Source organism: Ovis canadensis, chromosome 26 (genome assembly GCF_042477335.2).
Source record: "Ovis canadensis isolate MfBH-ARS-UI-01 breed Bighorn chromosome 26, ARS-UI_OviCan_v2, whole genome shotgun sequence".
NCBI classification, from domain to species: Eukaryota; Metazoa; Chordata; class Mammalia; order Artiodactyla; family Bovidae; genus Ovis; species Ovis canadensis.
The window spans coordinates 50,690,883-50,717,119 of record NC_091270.1 but is presented as its reverse complement, the minus strand read 5'-3'; the positions used below and the strand labels follow the sequence as shown (position 1 = coordinate 50,717,119).

General features: G+C 44.2%; 1 protein-coding gene across 9 annotated transcripts in view; it reads right to left on the bottom strand.

Annotated features, from left to right (window-relative positions):
* The window catches only part of IDO2 (indoleamine 2,3-dioxygenase 2), a 67,808-nt gene that overhangs the window by 16,591 nt on the left and 24,980 nt on the right, over positions 1 to 26,237 (bottom strand). For 3 of the 9 annotated variants that reach the window (XM_069573006.1, XM_069573012.1, XM_069573008.1), the window contains 5 exons: positions 20,740 to 20,859; positions 15,961 to 16,079; positions 14,493 to 14,507; positions 12,460 to 12,559; positions 10,897 to 11,014 (listed from right to left, as the gene is read on the bottom strand). In XM_069573006.1, the coding sequence (XP_069429107.1) occupies positions 10,897 to 11,014; positions 12,460 to 12,559; positions 14,493 to 14,507; positions 15,961 to 16,079; positions 20,740 to 20,859 (472 nt within the window). The remainder of the gene's footprint in view (positions 1 to 10,896; positions 11,015 to 12,459; positions 12,560 to 14,492; positions 14,508 to 15,960; positions 16,080 to 20,739; positions 20,860 to 26,237) is intronic. The other 6 variants (XM_069573013.1, XM_069573010.1, XM_069573007.1 and 3 more) reach the window with 3 other exon arrangements.

Here is a 26,237-nt window from a genome sequence, read left to right as displayed (position 1 = left end):
GCACAAGCCCAGGAGTCCTTGGAGGTTCTAGAGCACCAGAGGAGCAAAAATGCTAAGATTGGATGCTTGAAGAGGATAAGGAGAATATTTCACTTTACCCACATCATCCCTTTCCAAGAGTAGCTCAGCTCAGCACCAAGAGAGACCTTCTTGGCAACACTCCTGAGGGTGGCAAGAGTGGGCCCAGGTAGTGAGCAGGTGGAGTGGGACTCTGTGGCGTTGGGAGAGAGCAAACGCACTCCACCATTTAGCTAAGGGGCTTCCCAGGTGATGTTAGTGGTAAAAAATCCACCTGTCAATGCAGGAGATGATCCCATGGACAGAGGAGCCTGGCAGGCTACAGTCCATGGGACTGCAGAGTGTCAGACACAACTGAGCAACTGAAGGGACATACACACACAAAGGGAACCTAAAGAAGAATATCAGCTCCAAGCCTGGCTTTGGGAGATCGAAAGAAGGCAGGCACAATGCTAAAGGAATTCTGCCACAAGAGGGAGCAAGAAGACTGGAGCAGGTGTATTCATCGCTAATGTGGAAAAGCCTTAGAATCCCTACCAAGGCTGATGGACAGTATTTCTCTCTACACCAGATAGAGACCATCTATTCACACGGGACTGGTGAGGGATGAAAGCCATGTAAATAGTCTTACTTCTGGATCATATGTGTGTATGCTTACACGAAGAAGGGCAGTTCCTGAAAGCCAGTGACATTATCCTACAGGGAGCACAGACGACCCAAGGACACAGCTGAGTTAAGCCTCCCCCATGACCTTCCCTATGTCTTCCTAGAAAAGCAGAGAAATGACCCCTGGACTGCAGCTTCTGCCCGATGGCCAAGCTCAGGTGTGTTTAGTAAGTGGGGGTGATATCTTTCAAAGCTTCCCTTGCTGTCCTTCTGAAAAACACAAACCATTTGGGTTGAGTATCTTGTTCTTTTGCATTTAAGTGAATCTGAAGAGAAATACAATGTCTGTTCTTGATTAGTTCATGCTCATTGTGTGAAAATTTTATCATATTTTTGTTCTGCTTGGAAAACCAAAGGGAACTTGCTATTTCAATGTTTCAGAGGCAAAGGATTTAGGTTTTATACTGAGAAGGGGCCTTTAAACAAAACAAAATACAGCAAATCCTTGCTTTGGGTCAGTACTAAAACTACAGAACCAGAATCACTGCAGCATTTTCACATGACATTATTAATGCTCATGATGGTCCCACACAGGTCAGTAGGGGGCTTCCCAGGTGGCACTGGTGGTAAAGAACTCGCCTGCCAATGCAAGAGACGTGGGTTCAATCCCAGGGTCAGGAAGATCCCCTGGAGGAGGACATGATAATTCACTCCAGTATTCTTGCTTGGAGAATCCCATGGACAGAGGAGCCTGGTGGGCTACAGTCCACCGGGTTGCAGAGAGTCAGACAGGCCTGAAACAACTTAGAAAAGAAAGCACCTGTTACAGACATCTAAAGCAAAGCACTGCAGATGCGTAACTGAACTATCCATCCGAACTGTATCTTTTTGTGTGTGTGCAATTCCCACAGGGATCGAACTCACATCTCCTGCATTGGCAGGTGGAATCTTTACCACTGAACCACCTGGGAAGCCTGATGGACACATGTAGTTTTAAATTTCCTACTAGAGCTATTTCGAAAGGTTAAAAAAAAAAAAGGAAAAAATTAATACCAATGCCATGTTTTAGTTAATATTATCATTTCAAATGTGTCCAACAAAAAATTATTAATGAGGTTTCTAAAAATAATTATTTGAGATTCTGTGTACATTCTTATAGACTTAAAATTTATTTTATACTTAGAGTGTATTCTAATTTGGATGCTGAATTTTCAACAATTAAGTGAAAGTGAATCTTTCTAACATTAAAGCTGTATCTAACAGAAAAGTATTTTATACTGATTCAGTTTTTTTTAATTTCAATTTCAATTAATTAAAATTAAATGCAGCTAAAAATTTAACACCGGCCATATAGCAAGTGTTCAGTGGCCACAGGCGGCTACAGGCTGCCATACTGGACTGTACTCGGAGAGAAGCTGAAGAGTTTTCAGAACGAAAGTGACACAATCTGATTTGCACTCCTAAACATAGATGCAGGCTTCTGTACAGAGTGTGGATTAGACTAGGAAAAAGGCAGTTGAGAGACAGGATGCAGAAGGCTACTGCAGGAGTCCTGGCAAGCGACGATGGCAGCCAGGTGCAGAGAGAGTGACGGCAGAAACACAAGGGAAGAAGCGATGCAAACAGTCCTCCTGAAAGAGACTTCCCTTTGTGGTAACAGAAGGCTGTTTTACTTGGACTTATCCTTCCACTGAAAACAAACAAACAGAAAAAGCTGGATAAATATGAAAGGATCTGAAAGACAATTGAAGAGCCAAAAAGACAGCAAGGAGCCACTAAGCCAAAATGCAAAGAAAGTAGAAACTCAAGGATGCAGAAAACCGGAATGGAGAGACATTTTTCCGTGAAAGCATTTGTCAATTCAGGTTCACCAGGGCTCTGGTTTAGTGGCTATGATAGGAGCCCAGGTTCCAGCCTTGGTGAGGAATTTTACTCCACACTCTTCTCATCTTATCCAGGGAGTCCCAGATGCTATACCCTCAACTTCTGTATGAGTCAGGCCCTCAATTCACCCCTGCTTGCCACAGGAGAAAGCATTAGAGCTAACTTTGGCACCAAGCAAAACAGGACTTAGAAAAATGAAAAATCTGTTCCTGAGAAGTTGGGACCATTGCTTTTGCCCATTTTTAGCCCAGGTTCAACTGTCAGATTGACACATGGGTCTTTACTTGCTCAAGTTTATTTAAGATGATGATCCAGAATTTTAGTGTTCCCAAGAGTCAGAAAGAACCAAATACAAATATTTCTCTATCCTAGTCCAGAGCCTGCCTACAAATGATATTTCAAGAACAGTGAACATTATAAAGTGGAAAAACAAAGCAAAACAGGTCAAGCACAGAAAAAAAGAGACATGACAACCACCATGAGAAATCAGAAATGAAACAGAAATAAGTGCCAAATATTAAAACTGTCACACTTATCACACCTACTGATTATAAAGAACTACACTTACCCACATTTAAGCAAGCTTGAAAACATTTATAGGAAACAGAAAATTACAAAAAGAAAAGAGTTGAAAACAATAACAGCTTCTGGAAATGAAAAATCAGGTAACCTACTCAGGGTGTGTCTTTACTAGTAGGTCAGAAGCAGTTTGAAGAATAAAGGATTTAATTAGATCGGTAGAAGAAGTGAAGTCGCTCAGTCGTGTCCGACTCTTTGCGACCCCATGGACTGTAACCTACCAGGCTCCTCTGTCCATGGGATTTTCCAGGCAATAGCTCTGGAGTGGATTGCCATTTCCTTCTCTAGCGGATCTTCCCGACCCGGGGATCGAACCCAGGTCTCCCGCATTGTAGACAGACGCTTTACCATCTGAGCCACCAGGGAAGTCCAAGTAATCCAACGTGCAGCCCAGAGAAAGAAAGAGAGGGAAAACAGCAGCAAGATTTTAGGAAAATGGAAGGCAAAGAGAAATGGTCTAACACCCAGAATTAAAGTTCTGGTAGGAAGTAGATGTAGAGAGTAGAGCTGTGGACACAGGGAGGGAGGGAGTGGGACAATTGAGAAAGCAGCATCAACAGAGATACACTATTCGCTGTAAGATGGCTGACAGGAAGTTACTGTGTAGCACCGGGCTTACTATGGAAGCCCAGTCTGGTGCTCTGTAATGACCTGAAGAGGTGCGATGGGTGGTGGGGGAGGTTAAGGAGGGAGGGAGGGGATGTATGTGTTAATATAATTGTAGCTGATTTGCATTGTTGTGGGGCAGAAACTGGAGAAGGAAATGGCAACCCACTCCAGTATTCTTGCCTGGAGAATCCCATGGACAGAGGAGCTTGGTGGGCTACAGTCCACGGGTCACAAAGAGCTGGACATGACTGAGCGACAATACAACATTGTAAAAATTCTTTAGATATATTTAAAGAAAGGAAAAAATTCCAGTAGGAGCAGAAAGGGAGTGAGGTGGGCAGTTTGTGAGGGTTTCATGGCTGAGGATTTTCTAGGGTAATGAATCATAACAAGTAAAGAAGCATAACATTGTCAAGGGGTAATAGTCTGAACAACACAGAAAATAGGCAGGCAAAAGAAGACAAGTAGACAGGGAGAAGTGCTTCCCTGGTGGCTCAGTAGAAAAGAATCTGCCTGGCAAGCAGAAGACACGGGTTCGATCCCTGGGTCAGGAAGATCCCCTGAGGAGGAAATGGCAACCCGCTCCAGTACTCTTGCCTGGAGAAGTCCATGGACAGAGGAGCCTGGCGGGCTGCAGTCTATGGCGTCGCAAAAACAGTTGGATGTGACTGAGTGGCTAAACGACAAGACAGGGAAGAAGACAGGAGACAGACTTCTCAGAAGCAACAATGGAAACAAGTACTGATCTACTCAGAACCTAAGAATATAGTCACTAGCAAAAATGAAAGATATAAATAAACATAAAAATAATAAAATATAAATAAATAAAAGGAAAAATAAGGCATTTTTTAAGATGAGTTTCCCAGCAACAGAGACTCTCACTAGAGGAAATCCTACAGGCAAAAAAATAAATGTATACATAAGAGTGAGGAGCAAGAGTTATATATATACAGTCCAGTGTTTAAGGCTCTGCACTTCCAGTGCAGAGGCCTTGGGTTCAGTCCCTGGTTGGGAAACCGAGATTCCACATACAGGGCAACCAAAAAAATTTTTTTTTAATTTAAAATATATGTGTGTATGTATATATATATAAGCAAGTCTGAGTGAGCCTTCACCGTATAAAACAGTAATGATCACTGTAGATTTTTAGGTGTCTTCGATGTATGATGTGCAATGCATGTTTCTGCTTACAGCCCTAAAAAATCTTCTGTGAAGATTTGTAAAACTGTTCAATACCCTGTGTATATGTGTGTGTGCTTGCCTTCAGATGTGCTGCACTCACGGGATGAAATTAGATTTAAGGGAATAGATGATGGCTCAGATAATTTGGGTTTATTCAGATCACTGCGTGTCACTAGTCCATAAGCGAAAACACCTTTAGAAATGTGAACTTGGTCCCTTGGTCATATAATTGTATGCTATTTGAAGAGAATATTGACAATGTTCATTCTCTTCCAAATGGATTTAGACAAAGTAAGTTCCCAAGCTGATGACCTAGAGGACTAGGATGGGTGGGGAGAGGGACGCTCAAGAGAGAGAGGCTCTACATACGTGGCTGCTGTTGGGGCTTCCCAGGTGGCGCTGCTGCTAAGTTGCTTCAGTCGTGTCCGACTCTGTGCGACCCCATAGACAGCAGACCACCAGGCTCCCCTATCCCTGGGATTCTCCAGGCAAGAACACTGGAGTGGGTTGCCATTTCCTTCTCCAATGCATGAAAGTGAAAAGTGAAAGTGAAGTCACTCAGTCGTGTCCGACTCTTAGTGACCCCATGGACTGCAGCCCACCAGGCTCCTCTGTCCATAGGATTCTCCAGGCAAGAGTACTGGAGTGGGGTGCCATTGCCGTCTCCTCCCAGGTGGCACTAGTGGTAAGTGAAAGAACATGTGATGTCAGTGATAGTGAAAGTCTCTCAGTGTCCGACTCTTTGTGACCCCATGCACTATACAGTCCATGGAATTCTCTAGGCCAGAATACAAGAGTGGGTAGCCGTTTACTTTTCCAGGGGATCTTCCCAAGCCAGGGATCGAACCCAGGTCTCCTGCATTGCAGATGAATTCTTTACCAACTGATCTATCAGGGAAGCCCAAGTGATAAAGATCCCACCTGCTAATGCAGGAGACATGAGAGACACTGGTTCAGTCCCTGGGTTGGGAAGATCCCCTGGAGGAGGGCATGGCGACTCACTCCAGTATTTTGCCTGGAGAATCCCATGGACAGTGGAACCTGGTGGGCTACAGTCCATAGGGTTGCACAGAGTCAGATACGACTGAAGCAGCTTAGCATGCACACACACCGTTGTTGTTTAGTCACTAAGTCGTGCCTGACTCTTTTGCAACCCCATGGACTGTAGCTGTGGGATTTTCCAGGCAAGAATACTGGAGTGGCCTACCATTTCCTCCTCCAGGGAATCTTTCTGACCCAGGGTTTGAACCCACATCTCCTGCATTGCGGGTGGATTCTCTATGGCTAAGCCACCGGGGAAGCCCATATCTATATATAAATAATTATGAGTGATTGGTGGTGTTGTGCAGCAGAAACCAACATAACACTCTCTAAAGCAATTATCCTCTAATTTAAAAATTAAGTAAATTTTTAAAGTATAAAAATTTAAAAAATAAGTTCAGAAGTTAAGAAGGAAAATGTCTTAGACAAAACTAAGTGAAGTAATCAGAAGTAATCAGTAATGTGAAGGGCATTCACACTTACCAAACTGTCAGAAGCAAACATTTTGACCCCTCATTACTAATAAAAGAACAATCCCTACAGCTACTAAGATGTCGACTAAAAAAAAAAAAATGTACAACTAGAGAGTTGTGAGTTAAGTTTTATTTAGGTCAAAATGAGGACTGAAGCCAGGGGGGCAGTACCTCAGATACCTGAGGAATGCTCCAAAGCGGCAGTGGGGGAAAGTCAATATATAAGGTTTCAGTGAAGGGGGAGTTCAATGCCATGAAGCACCCATTTTACAAAAGGCTTTTGTTAGTCATGAGGATCTGATGTCATCATGAAGGGATTTAGTGCTTCTCTAGATATGAGGAGATACAAGGATTTAGATCATAAAATCTGTTCCTAAAAACACCTATCTAAAGACCTGTCCCACCAGATTCCCTGGAGCACAGAGTGCCTCGCTTCACCCTGAACTCCCTTTGGGGTTGTTGAAGGTCAGCAGCTGTAGCAGCATGGGGTTCAATGTCTGTAGAGGCAGATGGCAAATGCCTTTGTTGTTCACTCTTTGGCAATGCTCTTGGTAAGTGCCAATTTGTAGCTGACAAAGAGTAAGCCAGAAATGGCGTTACATCAGAAGAAAATACAAGGCAATAGTTTCCATGGCTTTTCAGAGAGAATAATTATCCCTCAGCTTTTCTGAGAAAATAAACTCAGAGAACAAGGGCCATTAATAACCACACAGGCTTGAAATCCAGGCTTACTCATATTTTGGATGCCTGGAAATCAGAGCACAGTTTAGCCTTTGAATGGAGCCCAAAACTCTGACATGGTTGATTTGCTTGTTTACCACCAAAACAAGAGTGCTGAACCCAGGTCCCAGGTGCGCAGTGTGAAGGTCCACATGTGTGACGTGGTAATGGACTTCTGTTTTGGAGGGAGTCAGGCTATGGAAAAAGGATTGTCTGGGTTTGATTTCCAGTCAGCAGTGAGAACTGGGTAAAACTGTGAAGTGGAAATCCTGTGTGAGCTGGACAAAGGTCACTGCAGGGTGGTTCTCATTTGTCAACTGCAGCCCGAGAGCAAGAGGCTCTACCTTGGCCCTGCCTCCTCCCTTGCCTTGGGCACTCCTTCAGGCATGACTCCAGACCAGAAAATTCCTGGAAAGGAGGACTTTGTGGGGAAAAGGAAGAAACAGTTCATGCTAAAGCTGAACTCAGAAAGAAGGAATCGTGGAAAGCTCCATCTGGAGGAGGAAAGCAGTGAAGCTGAGCTCTATTTATCAGGCAGACAAAATTCAGCTACCAAAGAAATTCAACCAATGGCTAAAACATTTCATGTGACTCCTTACACCTTGAACTTTCTATTATCTCTCATTTTTATAATGTCACCTTTCTGGTTACCATGGTTAAGTAACTGCCGGGGTCCAGCCCCGGTGGATCTAGGGAATTCGAAGGGTGGACGGTGTTGGCGTGAGAAAAACTTATTTACTGATTGATATAAGAAATATAAGATTAGATTAGGAAGAAATAGTGTAGTAGGAGAACTAAGTGGAGGAAGAGGGCTGAATAGCTTGGGTTACGCGGAAGACCAATAAAATTCCAGACAAGGAATTTGCACCATCTACGTTGGGCCACCGGCGCTCGCTTGAATATCTAAGGGTGCCTCGCCTTAGGCTCCCTTTCGTGCAAGTCTTAACAGCCAGGGCAAGTAAGTAGACCTGGCGAGCCTCTGAGCCCCAGATGGAAATTCAGCCTGAAATTAAAGTAAAGAGCAGAGGGAGGGAAAAGGAGAGAGAGAGAGAGAGAGACACGGGGGGAGCAAGATTCCCAAGAAACCAGGCCAAGAAACTAGTCCGAGAAACTGGTCCAATCCTTTATTGTTCAGAAGGCCTTTTATACTTTTGATAAAACATGGAGATCAATGGGTAACACAAAATTATGTAGCGTTTGAAGCCCAGACACTTTCTGTATATCTTTTTGTATACAAAAGGTCTCAGGTGATTTACATTATCTTCTGGCCAGGAGGCTTGTTAACACTTTTTGGCTCTCTTCCTTAATGAATGTTAATTTCGTTTCCCCTGAAGTGTTTTTCTTTAATCTGCATCTCCTTAAAGCGTTAAAGTTATATCTCTATAGAACAAAGGTGCAGTGGGTTATAACAAAGAAGGTACTTAACTCAAAGATCTAATGTTGCTAATACCAGGTCTACTACTTGTTTTTCTATATACCAACTATATCTAAAAATAAAGGATATGAAAATTTGGCAGCAAGTATTGGCTCAACAAATGAAACCTTTAATCAGTCCTATTCTAAGGATTTTGACTCCTCGGAAGCCCCTACATTCCTAGGAAGTTTTAAGCTTCCTGTGCCTCCTGTGGTCAGGAGGCCTCAAACAATCACATGCGCAGCTGTGCGAGTCCTGCAGGCAGGCTAGAAAGCCATCAGAGGGGCTTTTGGATCGAAACACTCTTTCAAATGCAGAAGACTAAAGCCCTGAATTGACTTTTTCCAGAGAATGTCAGAAAAGTGGAAAAGCAGAGCACAAAAACCGGCAGATTTTTGTTGGGGTACATGCTTAGGAATTTCCAGAGGGGCCCCTGAAGTCTGAGCACGCCTTGTGTATGTCAGCTTCCTTCCTCATGACCTTGTCACGGGCGGGATTCCTCACACTGGCTTCCGGCAAAGTAACAAACTACTCAGACTCAGTGGCATAGTATAACCATTGTATTGTGAGCACGGCCTTGCAGGGCAGGAATCAGGGCCAGACTCAGCAGAGATGGCTATCTGATTCCCAGTGCTTGGGTCCTCAGCTGAGGAGACGGAACTGAAGGTGCCTGGGCAGTGGGAACTTAAGACTCTCCCAGGGGCTTATTCACCCCTGTGCCAAGTGCCAAATGGGGCACCTACCCTTGGCCTCTCTGCATGGTCTGACATCCTCTCTGATGCCCTGGTGACCCCAGTGGACTTTTCTCGTCATGACTCAGTGCACACCTTGGCAGCTGGATCACGTTTTCTCACCCTGCCTGGGAAGTCATGCTGTGTCACTTCTGCTGAGTTCTACTGGTCACAGGCATGTCACAAGCCCACGTACATCACACAGGCTTCACCCTTTGATGAAAGGAGAATTCAGGCCACATGGTTAAGGAGCGTAGAGAGTGGAAGGTGCTGTCGGGGTTACTTTTGAAAGTTGCAGGTGGAGACCATCATGTCTCTCACTGGAGTGCCTAGTAGTCACTTTTTATAATAGACACCTGTATAAGATGTCTGTGTGGGCAAATTTGCCTTGGGGTGACACAAAAGAAATCATCCCATCACCTTCTCAGGCCATCAGACCTCCTGTAGAGTAGGAGGAAGAAAGCTAAAGGTTGGCCCAGGCTGTAGAAGTGACTTTGAGAATGAGAACTAGGGAAATGTTAGAGAGCCAGACAGGGCTAAGGCTACCTTGCAGGGACATACCCATGACAGGGTGGAGAGCCTCCTATGACCTTCCGAACCACTCACTTCTGCTCATTCGTATGATCTGGACACCTGCAACGTTTCTCTAGTGGTCCTCACATCCTGAGTAACACACTCAGGGCACCTTGGCAAAACTAAAATCCATCTCACTGAGCTGGGAGAGCTGGTTTGGCAAGAGACCTACTGATGTGATTGGGAGGGCTTTAAAATTAAAATGGCAAAACCAATACAATATTGTAAAGTAAAAAAATAATAACAAATAAATAAAATTTCTTTTTTCTACTTAAAAAAATTAAATTAAAAATCAGGGAAATGGGGAGATGTGACTCTGACATGTAAAAAGAGACCTTTGAATGGAAAGAGTATGTAATCAGATGAATTACGCAGAGTCTGCGAGGACAATCTATCCTTTTAATGAATGGATAAAACTGAGCTCCATCCAGTTTCCAGCTCCCTCCCTCCTGCTCCATTTCCTATAAACACTCTCTTTTACTAGAATCTATTTTGTTTTGCAGAAGTAACAGGTGCTCAGCTGCTTTTCCTTTATTAAAAAATAGCACATCCTCTTCCATTTCAATTTTGGAGTTTCTCCTGAGAGAGAAAGTTGAATAGCTGCCCAGAAATTGCCAAGTGATGTGATCACCAGAATAATATTTAACCAGTTGGTGAAGGGTATGACCTTCAAGTGGCCACTCCTAGGATAAACTATCCCTTCGCTGGCCAAAGAAAAGGAGAACTGAAGAAGCCAAGATCAGTCATGTTCTCTGGGACCAGGGTCATTGCTGGATAAAGCAGGCATAAGTCATATGTGTGCCCCTCCCCTCTTCCCAAGCTTCACGTGAGACCTCAACACACAGAAACGTGAGTGCTGAAAATAGGATTTCACCCTAATTGCAAGCAAATGAAAAGGAGGGCAAAAGCATGAAAATATCCCTGCCAACCGAGAGGTCATTTTCCAATAGTCTGAACAGCAGTTACCTTAAAACCAGGCTAACACAGCAGCACCATCCCTGGATGCTGCCCAGCCTTCAGGCCCTTTTCCCCACCAGGAGAGCCCTCAGGCATCAGAAACATGTACCGTGCATTTGTCCCAGAGCTCCGGTGATGTCCTGGATGGAGACCCTCAGTCGCTGCAGGGCTTGAAGCAAGGAATCTGGGCTGGGCTGCAAGATGGCATTCACAGCCTGAACCAGGGCCTGGAGACAAGATTCAGTCCCTCAGTGCATGAACATTCACTTACAGTCCACTGAGGTGGGGAGTCCAGGAAGAGCAGCCCTCTGCCTGCTGGACCATGGGGCAGGGCTCCCCTGGGTGTGCTCCTCACTGGATTGGCCATGAAATCCTCCTGACAGGACAGTCTCTCTGGTCACCAGCTGGATGGACCTGGTTAGGTCTTTCTGGATCTTTCCCCTGGTTGCTCCTTCTTGTCCCTCTCAGGGGCCTCCCTCCCTCATTTCTCTCCTTCCTTCTTCTGGAGTTATCACACATGAGCATCCTTCCTACTTCTGTGCCTTGAATTGGGACACCTTCACTCCTCAACTCTGTCTTACAGAAAATCAGAATCTGTGGACCCCTCATCTCCAGAGCCCCTTTCATTAGCAGCCTCCACTTTGTCTGAACCCCTTACCAGTATTTTATTTTGTTTCCATAATAAATACACAGAATAAACACATGGATGAGGAGTAAAGTGACCCCACAATTTCACAGTGAAGGAGGGAGCGGTAATAATGGTAGCTCAATCTGGTCACCCCACTCTAGACATGGAAGGCACCCAAAATATGCTTATCAGGGAAGGTGGTGAAGGACAGAAATCTAACTCCAACATCTCTAGGCAAGACATGGATGCTCTGTGGACACCTGACCTTCCTGGGACCTGCCTGAACCTTAAAGGGATTCAAGTTTAGAACCCCAATGGGCTAGGTGACCTCAAGGATGATACATTTTTAGTTTAGCTAGTTTTTTTTTTTTTTAATTTTTTTAACGTTTCCTTTTATATTGAAGGTATAGCTAATTAACAATGTTGTGATAGTTTCAGGTGGACAGTGAATGGATTCAACCACACATACACACGTATTTAGTTCCCTGTGCTATGCAGTGGGTCTTCGTTGGTTCTCAAGGATGCTTCATTTGAACTCAGAGCCTTTGTATGGCGTCTCTTCCTGCCAGAGATCACCCTCTGTCTCTCCATCTCTGTCTCTCTGTCTACATTACTCAGGGATTAACTTTCAGACCTGACATTTCCCGTGGGGAGTTTTGCCCAACCTGTCGAGTCTGAATTAGATTTTAGATGTGTTTCCATGAAACTCAGCACTCTTTTTCTCGTTACACCCTATAATCAGCCCACCTTCCCCTCACTGGATCCTGAGCCTCAGTTGGAGGCCAGAGCAATGTCTTTCTTATTCCCCCAGATCTCCCATTTCCTAGAACAGTGCTTGTTTGTTGATGGGCAAATGGTCAATTCTAAGCTTTATGGTAGTTGAGGAAAAAGAGCTAGAACTTCTATCTCTTTGCTTAACTAACCAAAACAGGAGTCTATATTGATTCAGTTACTGCAGGGAAAGAGTCTGGGTGGGAAGGAAAGCTCAGACAGACTTCTCATTTAGGGGAAAAAAAAAAAAAAGTGCTTTGGGTGGAAAGATACCTTAATCCCAGGCACGGCTGCTTTCTCCACCAAAACTGTCACCAGTATAAAACCACGCAGGCTTTCTCCTCCAGGGAATGAGAAAATGGTGTCCAAGTTCCTTGGGAGGGAGAGATGATCACGTGGTTAGAGAGGTTTGGGCCCGGTGAGTATGCAGGGCCCAGCAGTGGCCTCGAGTCAGGTAACTGCTAGTCCAAGGTGGAACCAGCAGTCAACCTTCTCATATCTGCAAGATGACTCAAGACAAACATCTCTTCAGTGACATTCAGGAAGGAAAGGGACACCATCTGCTCCAACCCAAGTTCACCTGAGCTGAACTGCCAAAGTCTGGCACAGCCTTGATGGTCCCAGACCACAACTTCCACCTCAGGAAACCACTAAAGCATGAGTGGATGAGTAGGGCTGATTCTTCACACACCCTTCCTGTTAGGAACACAGAGTTATAGAGCTCCAGGGAGCACAAAACGATAGTTGCTCTGTCATGTCTGAATCTTTGGGACTCCATGAACTGGGGCCTGCCAGGCTCCACTGTCTGCGGGATTTCCCAGGCAGGAATACTGGATTGGGTTGCCGTGTCCTTCTCCAGGGGACCTTCCCAACCCCAGGACTGAACCTGACTCTGCCACACTGCAGGCAGATTCTTTACCATCTGAGCCACCTGGAAGGCCCAGGCCATGGCTAAATCCACTCCCCTTTTCTAGACAGAAAAATATGGCCCAAAGAAGCAAACTCACTTCCCCAAGTTCATCCAGTTGCTTAGTCACTGGACCTGCTTGAGAGCTGTTTCATAACTCAGGCTGGGACTCTCTCTAATCAGTCTCCTCCCCTCCATCCCCCACCAAATTCTGTATTATAGTAGTGAAGGCTGAAGATTAATAGAGGATCATTCTTAAATGACCTGTTATCACATGGATTCAAACACCCCAGAGCTGGATCCAGTCTATGAAGCATGAAAACTTCATTCCATAAATCACCTTTGCCTCTAACATTTTAAAAACAAGAAGAAATGAAAAACACAAAAGAAAACTAAGTCAGGGACTCCCATAGCTTCAGCAGAGTCACATTTCTGTGCAAAATGGGGTCTTCACCCTTCATCTCTCCATCTTCTGAGCTAAAGCTTTTATGCTGAACCCCTTATTGCACTGAGGTTTGTTGATTAGAGAGGCATGTCAGCTTAGAGGTTAACTGTGCTCTCTAGTGAAAGAGGAGTCTAAAAATATCTCAACCAGACTTGTCCCTCAAGCTTCAGTCTCTGTAATATTTCAAAGGGATTCTGTAGCTGTAGCAGCTACAGGTTGTAGCAGCCACAACCTGCCCTTTGTCCTTTCATAGAAGTTATGGTGAGACCAGAGATCTTTTTCAGATTTCGCATGCATGTGTGCTAAGTCGGTTCAGTTGTGTCTGACTCTGTGCAACCCCATGGACTGTAGCCTGCCAGTCTCCTCTGTCTGTGGCATTCTCCAGGCAAGAGTAATGGAGTGGGTTGCCATGCGCTCCTCCAGGGTATCTTCCTGGCCCAGGGATCAAATCTATGTCTCTTACTTCTCTTGTATTACTACACTGGAGGTGGGTTCTTTACCACTAGATCATTAGACTTGAAAAAATCACAGAGAATTAGAGAACTGGTAAAGCTTTGGTGTTTTGGGGGGTGGTGAGGAGTGGTTGGTTTGTTTGCTATTCTTGCGGTGCCTTTTACTTGCCTTTTACTTTTTTTTTTTAATGTACAAACTGGAAAATGTTTGTACTGAAAAGAAAATTAATTCCTTAACTTACACATAGCAGAGACAACTATTGTTAACTTTGGGGCTGTTGATTTGAGGCATATGTTCTTCTAGTCTTTGTGTGTGTGTGTGCATTTCTATAATTTATATATTATTCATGCAATATGGGGTGCTTTCTTTTTTGTGTGTTTATTTTGTTGTAAGTTTTTACAGTTAGTGAAAATCCTAAAGTGAGTATGGGGTCTCAAAGAGTCAGATACAACTGAGTGACTGAACTGAACTAAAGTGAGTGAAGGATTTCTGATAGCTTACCTGATTTCCAGGGGTCTAGTCCAATTTCAGTGATTGATAAAAGAAAAAGAAAAGAAAGGAACAAATCAGTTTGCAAACTTGATACGTCTTCCAGGGTCATGTGTACACAAGTTATGTGCATTTGTGAGCAAATGAACCTGCAGACACACACCCACAGTACACACTTTGGATGTCAGGGGCTGTGACTAGACTATGGACCTTAGGGCAGCAGAATACACCATCCCAAATACACCGCTTTGGTGGATTATTTTGAATTAAAGGTACTTGAGAAACAGCAGATACCAAAAGGACACTCTGATCTCTTTGTGCCCCTGAAAGTAGGAAATAAATCTTCCAGGTGAAGGGCATCCTCCCTGTACCAGGAGGTAGAGAGATAGTCTTATCACCAGAGACAGGGATTCAGGGCTGTGGAGCTTGGAGAAACAAACTTTGCTGCCTCTCCCCTAATTAGCTACCCCAAGCCTAAACCCCAGTGTCTTGTTAAGTTTGTACAAACGTACTGCTTCCTTGTCTAGAAGGTATAAAAGCTGCCTGCTTCAGTCACATCTTTAGCTTCATATTTTTATGGAGTTCCAACATGTGCAAATTAAATTTGTTTTTCCTCTGTTCATCTGTGCGTACATGAGTGCTAAGTCGCTGCAGGTGTGTCTCTCTTTTGTAACCCTATGGACCATAGCCGACCAGGCTCCTCTGTCCATGGGATTCTCCAGGCAAGACTACTGGAGTGGGTTGCCATGCCCTCCTCCAGGGGATCTTCCCTACCCAGGGTACTGAATTCGCATCTCTCACATCTCCTGCATGGGCAGGCAGATTCTTTACTGCCAGCACCATCTGGGAAGCCCCCTCTGTTCATCTGTCTTATGTCAGTTTGATGATTAGACTAGCCAAGGGGCCTAGATGTGAAGAAGGGCAGTCTTCTTCCCTACAGGTCTTGGTGTAACAAAGAGTGAGTCAAATCTCAATATACGTATCAGACTCAAAACACTGAGCCTGTGGCCATCCAGACAATTTATCTTGTTCCTTTTATATCTCTGTAACAGCTTGTCCCAGCGTGTTCAGAGTGGGTGGAGAGGAAACTTCTGCAAACTGTGGATTTTGGACTTGTGTTTAAGTTCACCCCCTCTTTGGCACAACAAGTCACTCAGTCATGTCTGACTCCTTGCGACCACATGGATTGTAGCCTGCCAGACTCCTCTGCTTATGGAATTTCCTAGGCTAGAATACTGGAGTGGGTGGCCATTTCCTTCTCCAGGGGATCTTATGGACCCAGGGATCGAACCTGGGTCTCCCACATTGCAGGCAGATTCTTTAATATCTGAGCCACAAGGGAAGACCTCAGATAATAAATATGAGCTCATCCAAAAGAGCTGACAAAGTTTGGCCTTTTCCTGCAGCAAGAGAAATCACAGACCCCTCCCTTACCCGGTTCTCATTTGTTCAGATCCCAAGCACCCTCTCCAGGTCTTACCCTCCTGGGTTCCTAGTAGCCCAGTTGGCCAGCACCAAGTCCGAGTGAAGAAGGATAGGAGGGAGCCCCAGGTTCTTGGAGACCTCGACGAAGGGCAGGGCAAGGTTTCTTGGCAGAATCTTGCGGATATAAATGCAGACAGTTAGCACATTATAGAAAGAATGCAATGGAGGAAGCAATCTGTCTCTTTTCTTTTTATTGGCATATAGTTGTTTTACAATGCTGTGTTAGTTTCTGTATAATTAGCTCCTGTGTAGTTAGTACAGGAAAGTGAATCAGCTACATGTGTACGTATAGCCCCTCTTTTTTGGATTTCCTCCTGATTTAGGTCACCACAGAGCACTGAGTAGAGTTCCCTGTGCTATATAGTAGGTTCTCATTTGTTATCTGTTTTATACCTGGTATCAATAGTGTATGAGCTTCCCAGGTGGTACTAACAGTAAAGAGCCTGCCTGCCAATGCACGAGGCATAAGAGATGTGACTTCAATCCCTGGGTCAGGAAGATCCCCTGGAGGAGGGCAAGGCAACTCACTCCAGTATCCTTGCCCAGAGCATCCCCTGGATGGAGGAGCCTGACAAAGCCCCAGTTCATGGGGTCTCAAAGAGTTGGACATGACTCAGCAACTATGTCAATCTGTTTTTAATTCCTAAAAATCATGTGGTAAAGAAACAACCTGAGAATAAAAATGGAATTATATGAGTGATCCATATAATTAATCCATGCAATTAATATATATAATTAATTAGCATACATCCATATAATTAATATAATTATAACACACATCCCACTCTCATATTTATTCTTTAACAACCTAGTGGATGTATTATTTATGAGTATGGCCTGAAATATATGTGAAAGGTATAAAATTGGAACATGTATGTACATATATAGTATAAAATAATCTCTGAAAATTGTACAATGAAGAGCACAAACAAATGTTGAGGCATAAGTGGGGATTGAGTTGATGAGCAGTGGGAAAGTATCCCTCTCTCTGTCTGTATATATATATATATATATATATATATATATATATATATATCCAGATAGATAATGTAGATATCTGCATACAAGTATTTTGTGTACAATCTTAGTTTTAGGAACAAATATGTGTATATGTTTCTATATATATATATGTGTGTGTGTGTGTGCATGTGTCCTTTTCTCAGGAAGATGGATGGGAAGACTAGAACATTTCATCACACCCAACAGCCACTTCAAATAAGTCACCTCAGGACAGTCCCCATTTAATTCCTGAGAAATCTGAGGGCCACTCTAAAGAACTCTATTTGTCCAAATATCCAGAAAAGTTGCCAGGACCCATGGGGATGGGAGTGGGGGGCTCTAACCATCAACAAGGCTAAATAGATCCAAAAGAACATTCTTATGCCTCCTCTCTCCGACTTCCAACTTCTTTCCCCCTTAATGTAAAATTATCTATTCACAGAAAGTGGAGAGGAGCTAAAGAGCCTCTTGATGAGAATGAAAGAGAGCTGGCTTAAAACTCAGCATTCATAAAACTAGGATCATGACATCCGGTCTCATCACTTCATGGCAAATAGATGGGGGAAAAGTGGAAGCAGTGACAGATTTTATTTTCTTGGGCTCCAAAATCACTGCAGTGGCTGCAGCCACAAAATTAAAAAGATATTTGCTCCTTGGAAGGGAAGCTATGACAAGGCTAGACAGCATATTAAAAATCTGAGACAAAGGTAACGTATAGTCGAAGTTATGACTTTTCAGTAGTCATATATGGGTGTGAATGTTGGACCATAAAGAAGGCTGAGCACTGAAGATGCTTTCAAACTGTGGTGCTGGAGAAGACTCTTGAGAGTCCCTTGGACTGCAAGGAGATCCAACCAGTCCATCCTAAAGGAGATCAGTCCTGAATATTCATTGGAAGGACTGATGCTAAAGCTGAAGTTCCAGTCCTTTGGCCACCTGATGTGAAGAGCTGACTCACTGGAAAAGACCCTGATGCTGGGAAAGATGGAGGGCAGGAGAAGGGAGGGACAGACAGTGCAGAAATGAGGTGTCTCCATAGTAGGAAAGTTAAAGGAGGAAATACAGGGAAAGTAGAGATGGTTTGAGGTTGTGTGTGGGAATGGGTGTAGGGAGCTCAATGGTGATCTGGAAGGTCATAGATACACCGGAAGCTGGTGTCTTCCTCCCTTTTCACCTACTTGATCCCTTCCCCAATTGAGGATGGTGGTCTGGAGAACAGAAAGAGGAGGAAAAATCCATTGGGATGTACCATCATGTGTGCCTAGACTTCAAACTTTCCAACATCAAACACATGACTCTTTAAAGTTAGACGTCCTGACATTAAAACAGTCTGCAACAGCTCTCTGCTTACCTCTTGTCTCCTATCTCACTTTGCTTTGCTTTCATCACTGGGAGTCTGCTCTATTTACTTGAGAGACAAATGGTAGAATAAACCTAGGCAAACAAAGTAAGAACAGGTGGCTCACTGAAGCTTGGAGAAGCAAAACAAGGGTAACATCCTGATTTCTGTAAAAGTTACATTTATTAAAAAGTGAAACCAATAGTAATTTATACTGAGGTAAGTGAAACTCAAAGACTTCATGTTCTGAGGTTCAGATAGATACCATAAAAAGTTATGCAAGGAGTCAGAAGAGAATTGCATGAAATTTTAAGAGACAGACAAGCATTTGGTAGATAACAAGCAACATGAAAAAAGTAAGCATAGTGTTATAAATGGTAATGTGTGTCCCTAGGGAATGAAGGCTGCATTAGTGAAATCAGAAGGTCTGGGTTGTGACCCTGGATTTTCCACAAACTTGCTACCTAGCCTTGGGCCAGAAATTTAACTTGTAGTCCTTGGCTGTCTGTAAAATGGGTACAGCATTGCTATACTTAGTGTATGAGATTGTGAACACTGTGGTTACTTGCTGGGAGCCAGCATGAGGAGTCCCACCCATGGCAAAGGTCATGAGGTTAAGGGGCCCGACAGGCAAAGGCAAGTCGGGCCTTAAGGGAGCCTCGCTGGATCTGCTCGTGCATCTGCCCCCAAACCAGAGTCTGCCTGCTTTACTGTGTTATGCTTTCCACCTACTCTTCTGACATTAACAGGGGGCTGTCCCTCCACCACCTTTTTCTGGAAAAAGTTAATTTAGAGCTTTTAGATAATAAGTCTCCTGAGCATAATAAGAGTGTTTCAATCCAAAGTCCCCTCTGATGACTTTCTAGCCTGCCTGCCAGACTCTTACAGCTGCGCATGTGATTGTTTGCAGCCTCCCGACTGCAAGAGGCACAGGAAGCTTAAAACATCCTAGGAATGTAGGGGCTTCCGAGGAGTCAAAATCATTTAGAATAGGACTGATTAAGGGTTTCATTTGTTGAGCCAATACTTGCTGCCAAGTTTTCATATCTTTTATTTGTTGATATAGTTGGTATGTAGAAAAAATAGGTAGTAACCCTGGTATTAGCAACATTAGATCTTTGAGTTAAGTACTTTCTTTGTTATAACCCACTGCACCTTTGTTCTATAGGAATGTAACTTTATTTATATTTTGAGGGTAATGCAGATTAATGAAAAAACACTTCAGGGGAAAATGAGTTCTCTGGTTGATAGACATTTATCTAGGAAAAGAGCCATAAAAATGTTAACAGGCCCCCTGGCCAGAAGATGATATAAAACCACCTAAGAACTTTTGTATATGGGAAGGTATGCAAAAGGAAAGCCTGGTCTCAATAAGGGTCAGGGCTGCTGCCCCTGCATAACACTGCATATTCCATTATTTCTTTATGTACAACTTGGGATATATAAGCTGCTTTTGAAAATAAAGTTGTGGGTCTGGCACCGATGCTTGGTTCCCCCATGTCGTTCTTTTCTCCCTTTTCTGGCTGAATTCCCATCTGGAGCATGGAGGCTCACCGTGTCTACTTATTTGCCCTGGCTTCTAAGACCCACACGAGAGGGAGCCCAAGGCGGGGCATCCTCTGCTATTCAAGCGGGTGCTGGTGGCCTATGTAGACAGTGCAAACCCCTTGTCTTGGAGTTTTATTGGTTCTCCGTGTAAACCAAGTTATTCAGCCTCTTTTCTCCACTAATTTTCCTACCACACTATTCTTTCCTAATCTCTCTTTATATTTCTGAGTAAACAAGTTTTTCCTTGCCGACTCTGTCCCTGCTTCGAATTCCCTGGATTCACCGGGGCTGGACCCCGGCAGTTACTGATGTGTGTAAGAGCACAAAATGCTGTAAAATGGAAGTCATTCAGTGTTTCATAATATCTTATGACTGCCTTCAAATGCAACAGTTTAAAATTCCTAGAAGAAGGTGAGTGTCAGAAAGAAAAAAAAAATTAAAAAACAAATGAAAAGGCTCCCAGTTCTGAAGAAAATTAACTTCCTGGCCAGGTGGGGAGAAATGGTCTTTCATTTAAATGGGCCTTTTGCACTTCATTTTACTGCTGCTCTTGGGTAATAGCTAAGTCATGTCTGACTCTTTGAGACCCTCACAGACTGTAGGCCCCCAGCCTCCTCTGTTCATGGGCTTTCTCAGGCAAAAATACTGGAGTGGGTTGCCATTTCCTTCTCCAGGAGATCCTCCTGACCCAGGGATTGAACTCATCTCTCCTGTATTACAGGCAGATTATTTACCATTGAGCCACCTGGGAAGCCTTTACACTTCCTACATCTCAGACCCAAAGGGAAGAACATGAAAGGACCCATTTTTCAGGAAAACAGTGTAGACAGTGTTCTCCAGGTACAGGGAACCTGCCAGATGACAAGATAGGAGTCCCTTTGTCCCTACCTCTTTGGGCTGCGTCTCTCCGTCCTGCCAGACATACCCCATGGTGATAAAGCTCAGGACTAGGTGTGCCAGGCGCCACTCTCGGTAACCTGTGAGGAACTGGCAGTTCAAGAGTGGCATCTGTTCAGGAGAAATATCAAGAGGTTACCAGTTGTGGGGGTGCAATGGCCGTGGGAGTTTTGTGGCTTGAAGGGTCCTTTGGGTGTAAGGGTAGGTTATCTTTTAGTTAAGGTGATCCTCACACACTCATTTCTGCCCTGATCTTAGGATACTGCAGTAAGAGAGGTCTTTCACACGGTATTGTTCATGAAATACCAATATGTACATCCCATGCAAGTCTTCAAGTTGTGCCCAGGTAGTGCCTGGACACTGGTCACCATTACTGAAGTGGCAGCTTGATTGGAGTGTTCTATAAACAGAATAACATAGTCCCAAGACTGATATCATGTATCAAATGGGGAGTCTCCCAGGGCAACTTTTACAATCCTGCCTTATCATACACCTGCTTAATGGGTACCGTTGAACCACAGTAGCAGCCCAGCTGCCGTGGGCGTAACTCTCGGTGTAATTCCTAGGTGAAAAGGTAAACAGAGCCCAACGGAGTTAGGAATCCACCCAACAAATTCCCTACCAGGAAGTGGTCGAGGGGACCCCAAAGGCTGTTTAGTCTTTGTCCGAACCCTTCCAGTGACCCTGGGTGGGTCTTTTCGCTTCACCGCTTCCTACCTCTTTGGGCTGCATCTCTCTGTCCTGCCAGACATACCCAGTCATAAGGAAGTGTGAAGGCCATGTTGCCGTTGAAAGCAATACACTGTACACAAATATTTTATTACTGACAGCCACGCCTATGCAAATAGTACCAGTTTCTCAGTTTAGTTCGGGCCATCCTGCCTTTTTCGGTTGACACCAACAGCCTCTGAGCTCTAATTTCCCTGCACATCCCCGCTGGGTTTCCTCTGTCTCCCTATCCTGCCCCCAGTTCTAGACACAGTCTGATCTAGATCCTTCCAGGTGCCCCTCTCTGGGGTCCCAAGCGCCAGAAGGGTGGTCGTGGACATGGCATGTATCTCTTTGAGAGGGGAGTGGGATGGGACCAGGGGTCCTATCGCCCACCGCCTCGCAGAAGCTTCTGCCTCTGCGATGGGACCCCTTCCTCCACGGTCCGCTAGGGGCAGCCTTTCCCTGTCTTCCGATTTGTACCAGATTCTACATTTCGTCCTAAAAATCGGCTGAGATACAATCTTGAAAGTTCTGTGCATTAGGGGGGTGTGGGTGGGGAAGGGAGGGAAGAGGGGGAAGGCAGCGTTGGGGGGACCACTGAGATATAGCATTTTAACAAGAACCAGCCTGAAAATTACAACCACAGTTATTTATTCAGTACTTACTCTAAGGCAGTTATTAAAGTGTCCAAGCCTTGATGCTAAAAGCTTCTCACTCAGGTTGGTATCCCATCTACTCCCAAGACCCACAGGCCAGAACTGAGGATCAGCGAGGGTAAGATACTTGCCCAAGGTTACAATATGCCAGCAAATTTGGAAAACTCAACAGTGGCCACAGGACTGGAAAAGGTCAATTTTCTTTCCAATCCCAAAGAAAGGCAATGCCAAAGAATGCTCAAACTACCACACAATTGCACTCATCTCACACGCTAGTAAAGTAATGCTCAAAATTCTCCAAGCCAGGCTTCAACAATATGTGAACCGTGAACTTCCTGATGTTCAAGCTGGTTTTAGAAAAGGCAGAGGAACCAGAGATCAAATTGCCAACATCTGCTGGATCATGGAAAAAGCAAGAGAGTTCCAGAAAAACATCTATTTCTGGTTTATTGACTATGCCAAAGCCTTTGACTGTATGGATCACAATAAACTGTGGAAAATTCTTCAAGAGATGGGAATACCAGACCACCTGACCTGCCTCTTGAGAAATCTGTATGCAGGCCAGGAAGCAACAGTTAGAACTGGACATGGAACAACAGACTGGTTCCAAATAGGAAAAGGAGTACGTCAAGGCTGTATATTGTCACCCTGTTTATTTAACTTATATGCAGAGTACATCATGAGAAATGCTGGACTGGAAGAAACACAAGCTGGAATCAAGATTGTCAGGAGAAATATCAATAACCTCAGATATGCAGATGACACCCCCCTTATGGCAGAAAGTGAAGAGGAGCTAAAAAGCCTCTTGATGAAAGTGAAAGAGGAGAGTGAAAAAGTTGGCCTAAAGCTCACAATTCAGAAAACGAAGATCATGGAATCGGGTTCCATCACTTCATGGGAAATAGATGGAGAAACAGTGGAAACAGTGTCAGACTTTATTTTTGGGGGCTCCAAAATCACTGCAGATGGTGACTACAGCCATGAAATTAAAAGACGTTTACTCCTTGGAAGAAAAGTTATGACCAATCTAGAAAGCATATTCAAAAGCGGAGACATTACTTTGCCGACTAAGGTCCGTCTAGTCAAGGCTATGGTTTCTCCTTTGGTCACGTATGGATGTAAGAGTTGGACTGTGAAGAAGGCTGAGCACCGAAGAATTGATGCTTTTGAACTGTGGTGTTGGAGAAGACTCTTGAGAGCCCTTGGACTGCAAGGAGATCCAATCAGTCCATTCTGAAGGAGATCAGCCCTGGGATTTCTTTGGAAGAAATAATGCTAAAGCTGAAACTCCAGTACTTTGGCCACCTCAGGCAAAGAGTTGACTCACTGGAAAAGACTCTGATGCTGGGAGAGATTGGGGGCAGGAGGAGAAGGGGACAACAGAGGATGAGATGGGCTGGATGGCATCACTGACTCTATGGACATGAGTCTGAGTGAACTCCAGGAGTTGGTGATGGACAGGGAGGCCTGGTGTGCTGTGATTCATGGGGTCGCAAAGAGTTGGACACAACTGAGCAACTGAACTGAACGGGACTGAACAGAGCCAGGAGGGGCTGAGCCAGGGTTCCAGTTCAGTTCTGCGGGCCACCGCCCTGTGCTCTGCCAGATGGAAATCTGAAAGCCATATGTGTCATTTTACATTTTCTATCAGCCACATTTTATAAAAATAGGAAAGGAAAAAAAACACTAAATTGGAATTAATTTTAATAACATTTTATCAAGGTTAATATATGCAAAATGTTAACACACGATCAATATTAAAAATATTGAGATATTTTACACTCTCCTTTTATAGTAAGTCTTCAAAATCCAATGGATATCTGACATGTTAATTTGTCCCAGTCATATTTCAAGGGCTCACTGGCCATGAGTGGCTATTGGCTACCTACCCTGCAGCCTCAAGGTAAAGGAATAAAGTCCCAAGATGTTCTGGGGTCACCTTCTATTTTTCCTAGCTCAGGATTTATAATCAACTCTTTCTCCAAGGAGCTCTACTTCCATTGATTGGAAAAGAGTTCAAATAAATGGACACTGGGTTTGCTCTTTGCTACTGTGATCCCACTGTTTCTAGATTCTCACAGTGGGCAAAGTGAGGAAATAATGCATGTGTATGGGGGTGGAGGTGTGCCCTGGTGGCTCAGGGGTAAAGAATCTGCCTGCAATGCAGGAGACCTGGGTTCCATCGCTGGGTCGGGAAGATCCCCTGGACGGAGGCTTAGGAATCCACTCCAATATTCTTGCCTAGAGAATCCAATGGAAAGAGGAGCCTCAAGGGCTACAGTGTACGTGGTTGCAAAGAGTCTGACACGACTGGATGAATAAGCAGCAAGTTGTGTGTGTGTATGGGCTATAGGCCACCAAGCTCCTTTGTCGATGGGATTTCCCAGGCAAGAATACTGAATTGGGCTGCCATTTCCTTCTCCAGGGTATTTCCTTACCTAGGGATAGAACTCGCATCTCCTGCTTGACAGGAAGATTCTTTACCACTGAGCTACCTGGCAAGCCCGTACACCTATTAGATACACTGTGTATCCACATGACTTTATTTGTCCATCTACGTATCAGTGTGCATGTGTGTGTATATAAGGGCATCCCAGGTGGTGCTAGGGGTAAAGAACCCACATGGTGATTGTGGTTTAGTCAGAGTTGTGTCTGACTCTTGCGACCCCATGGACTGTAGCCTGCCAGGTTCCTCTGTCCATGGGATTCTCAAGGCAACAATATGGGAGTGGGTTGCCATTTCCTTCTCCAAAGAACCCACATAAATGATGCTAAAATGCTAAACATATCAGATGTCTCCACTCTAACCTGGTGTCACAGGTTGATCTTATTTTCCTCCCTTGCTAATGTATAACTTGCATCTCTGACAGTAAAATATCATCCACAATTCATTTATTTATTTGCTCAGCCTAGTGTGTGTGTACACACACACACACACACACACACACAGTGGTTTCAGAATTGTTCAACTGTACTGCTTTGCAAAACAAATTCACCAGCTTGAGCACAGTGATTACAAATGGTTCTTTTTTAACCCAGCACCAGTCACAGCATCACTTTCCTGAGTAACTTAGGTCACCTCCTCTTCCCTACCCTCTTCCCTAAAATGATGTTATGCATCTGTAAGACAGCTAGATTCACCTAGGTGTTATTGTCTGCATTCCATTCCAGCATCTCCCAACATTCTGGTTAATATTTTAAAATTTGCAGACACTTCACTATGTGATGTACAATTCTATGGGTTTCACAAATGCATAAAAGCATGTATCCACCACCAGAATACCATAGATGACAGTTATGTTATCCTAAAATCCCCCTTTTGTAATCATTTCTCCTCAGCCCCTCATCACCATTGACCTCTGTTCTGTCCTTATAGTGTTCACCTTCTCTGCAATGTCACATGAATGGAATCGGGATATGTAACTTTTCGGTTCTGACATGTTTCATTTAGCAAAATGTACATAAAGTTTATCCATATTGTTGAATAAACCAATAGCTTATTCCTTTTTGCCATTGAATAGCATTCCGTCATATGAAGACAACTCAGTGTCTTCCAGACTGCTGTAACAAAGTACCACAGGCTATATGGTTTATGAACAATGGAAATTTAATTATTTTGATTTTGGAAGCTGGCAGTCCAAGATCAGGGTGCCAGCATGATTGGGTTCTGTTGAGAACCGTCTTGCTATCTTCTTGCTGAATCTTCCCATGACAGCAACAGAGTGTCATAGAGCTCTGGGGTCACTCTGATAAGGGCACCCATCCCATTTATGACTATCCCCTTCTTCTCTCATGATCTGATTACCTTGGGTGTTGGTCGATTTGATGCATCAGTTTGACTAGGTTAAGAGAAGCCCAGATGGCTGGTAAACATTTTGGGGTGTGTCTCTGAGAGGTTCTGGAAGAGATGTGGAGACTGAGTAAGGAACCTCACCTCACCAGCTCCGGTGGAATCACTGCTCTGTTTAGGGCCTGAATAGAACAAAATAGTGGAGAAAGGATGACTTTGCTCTGTTTAAGCTGGGACAGCCACTTCCCTGACCCCTAGCATTAGCACTCCTAGTTCTTAGATCTTCAGACTCAGCCTGGAACTTGCACCACTGGCTCATGGGTTCTCAGCTT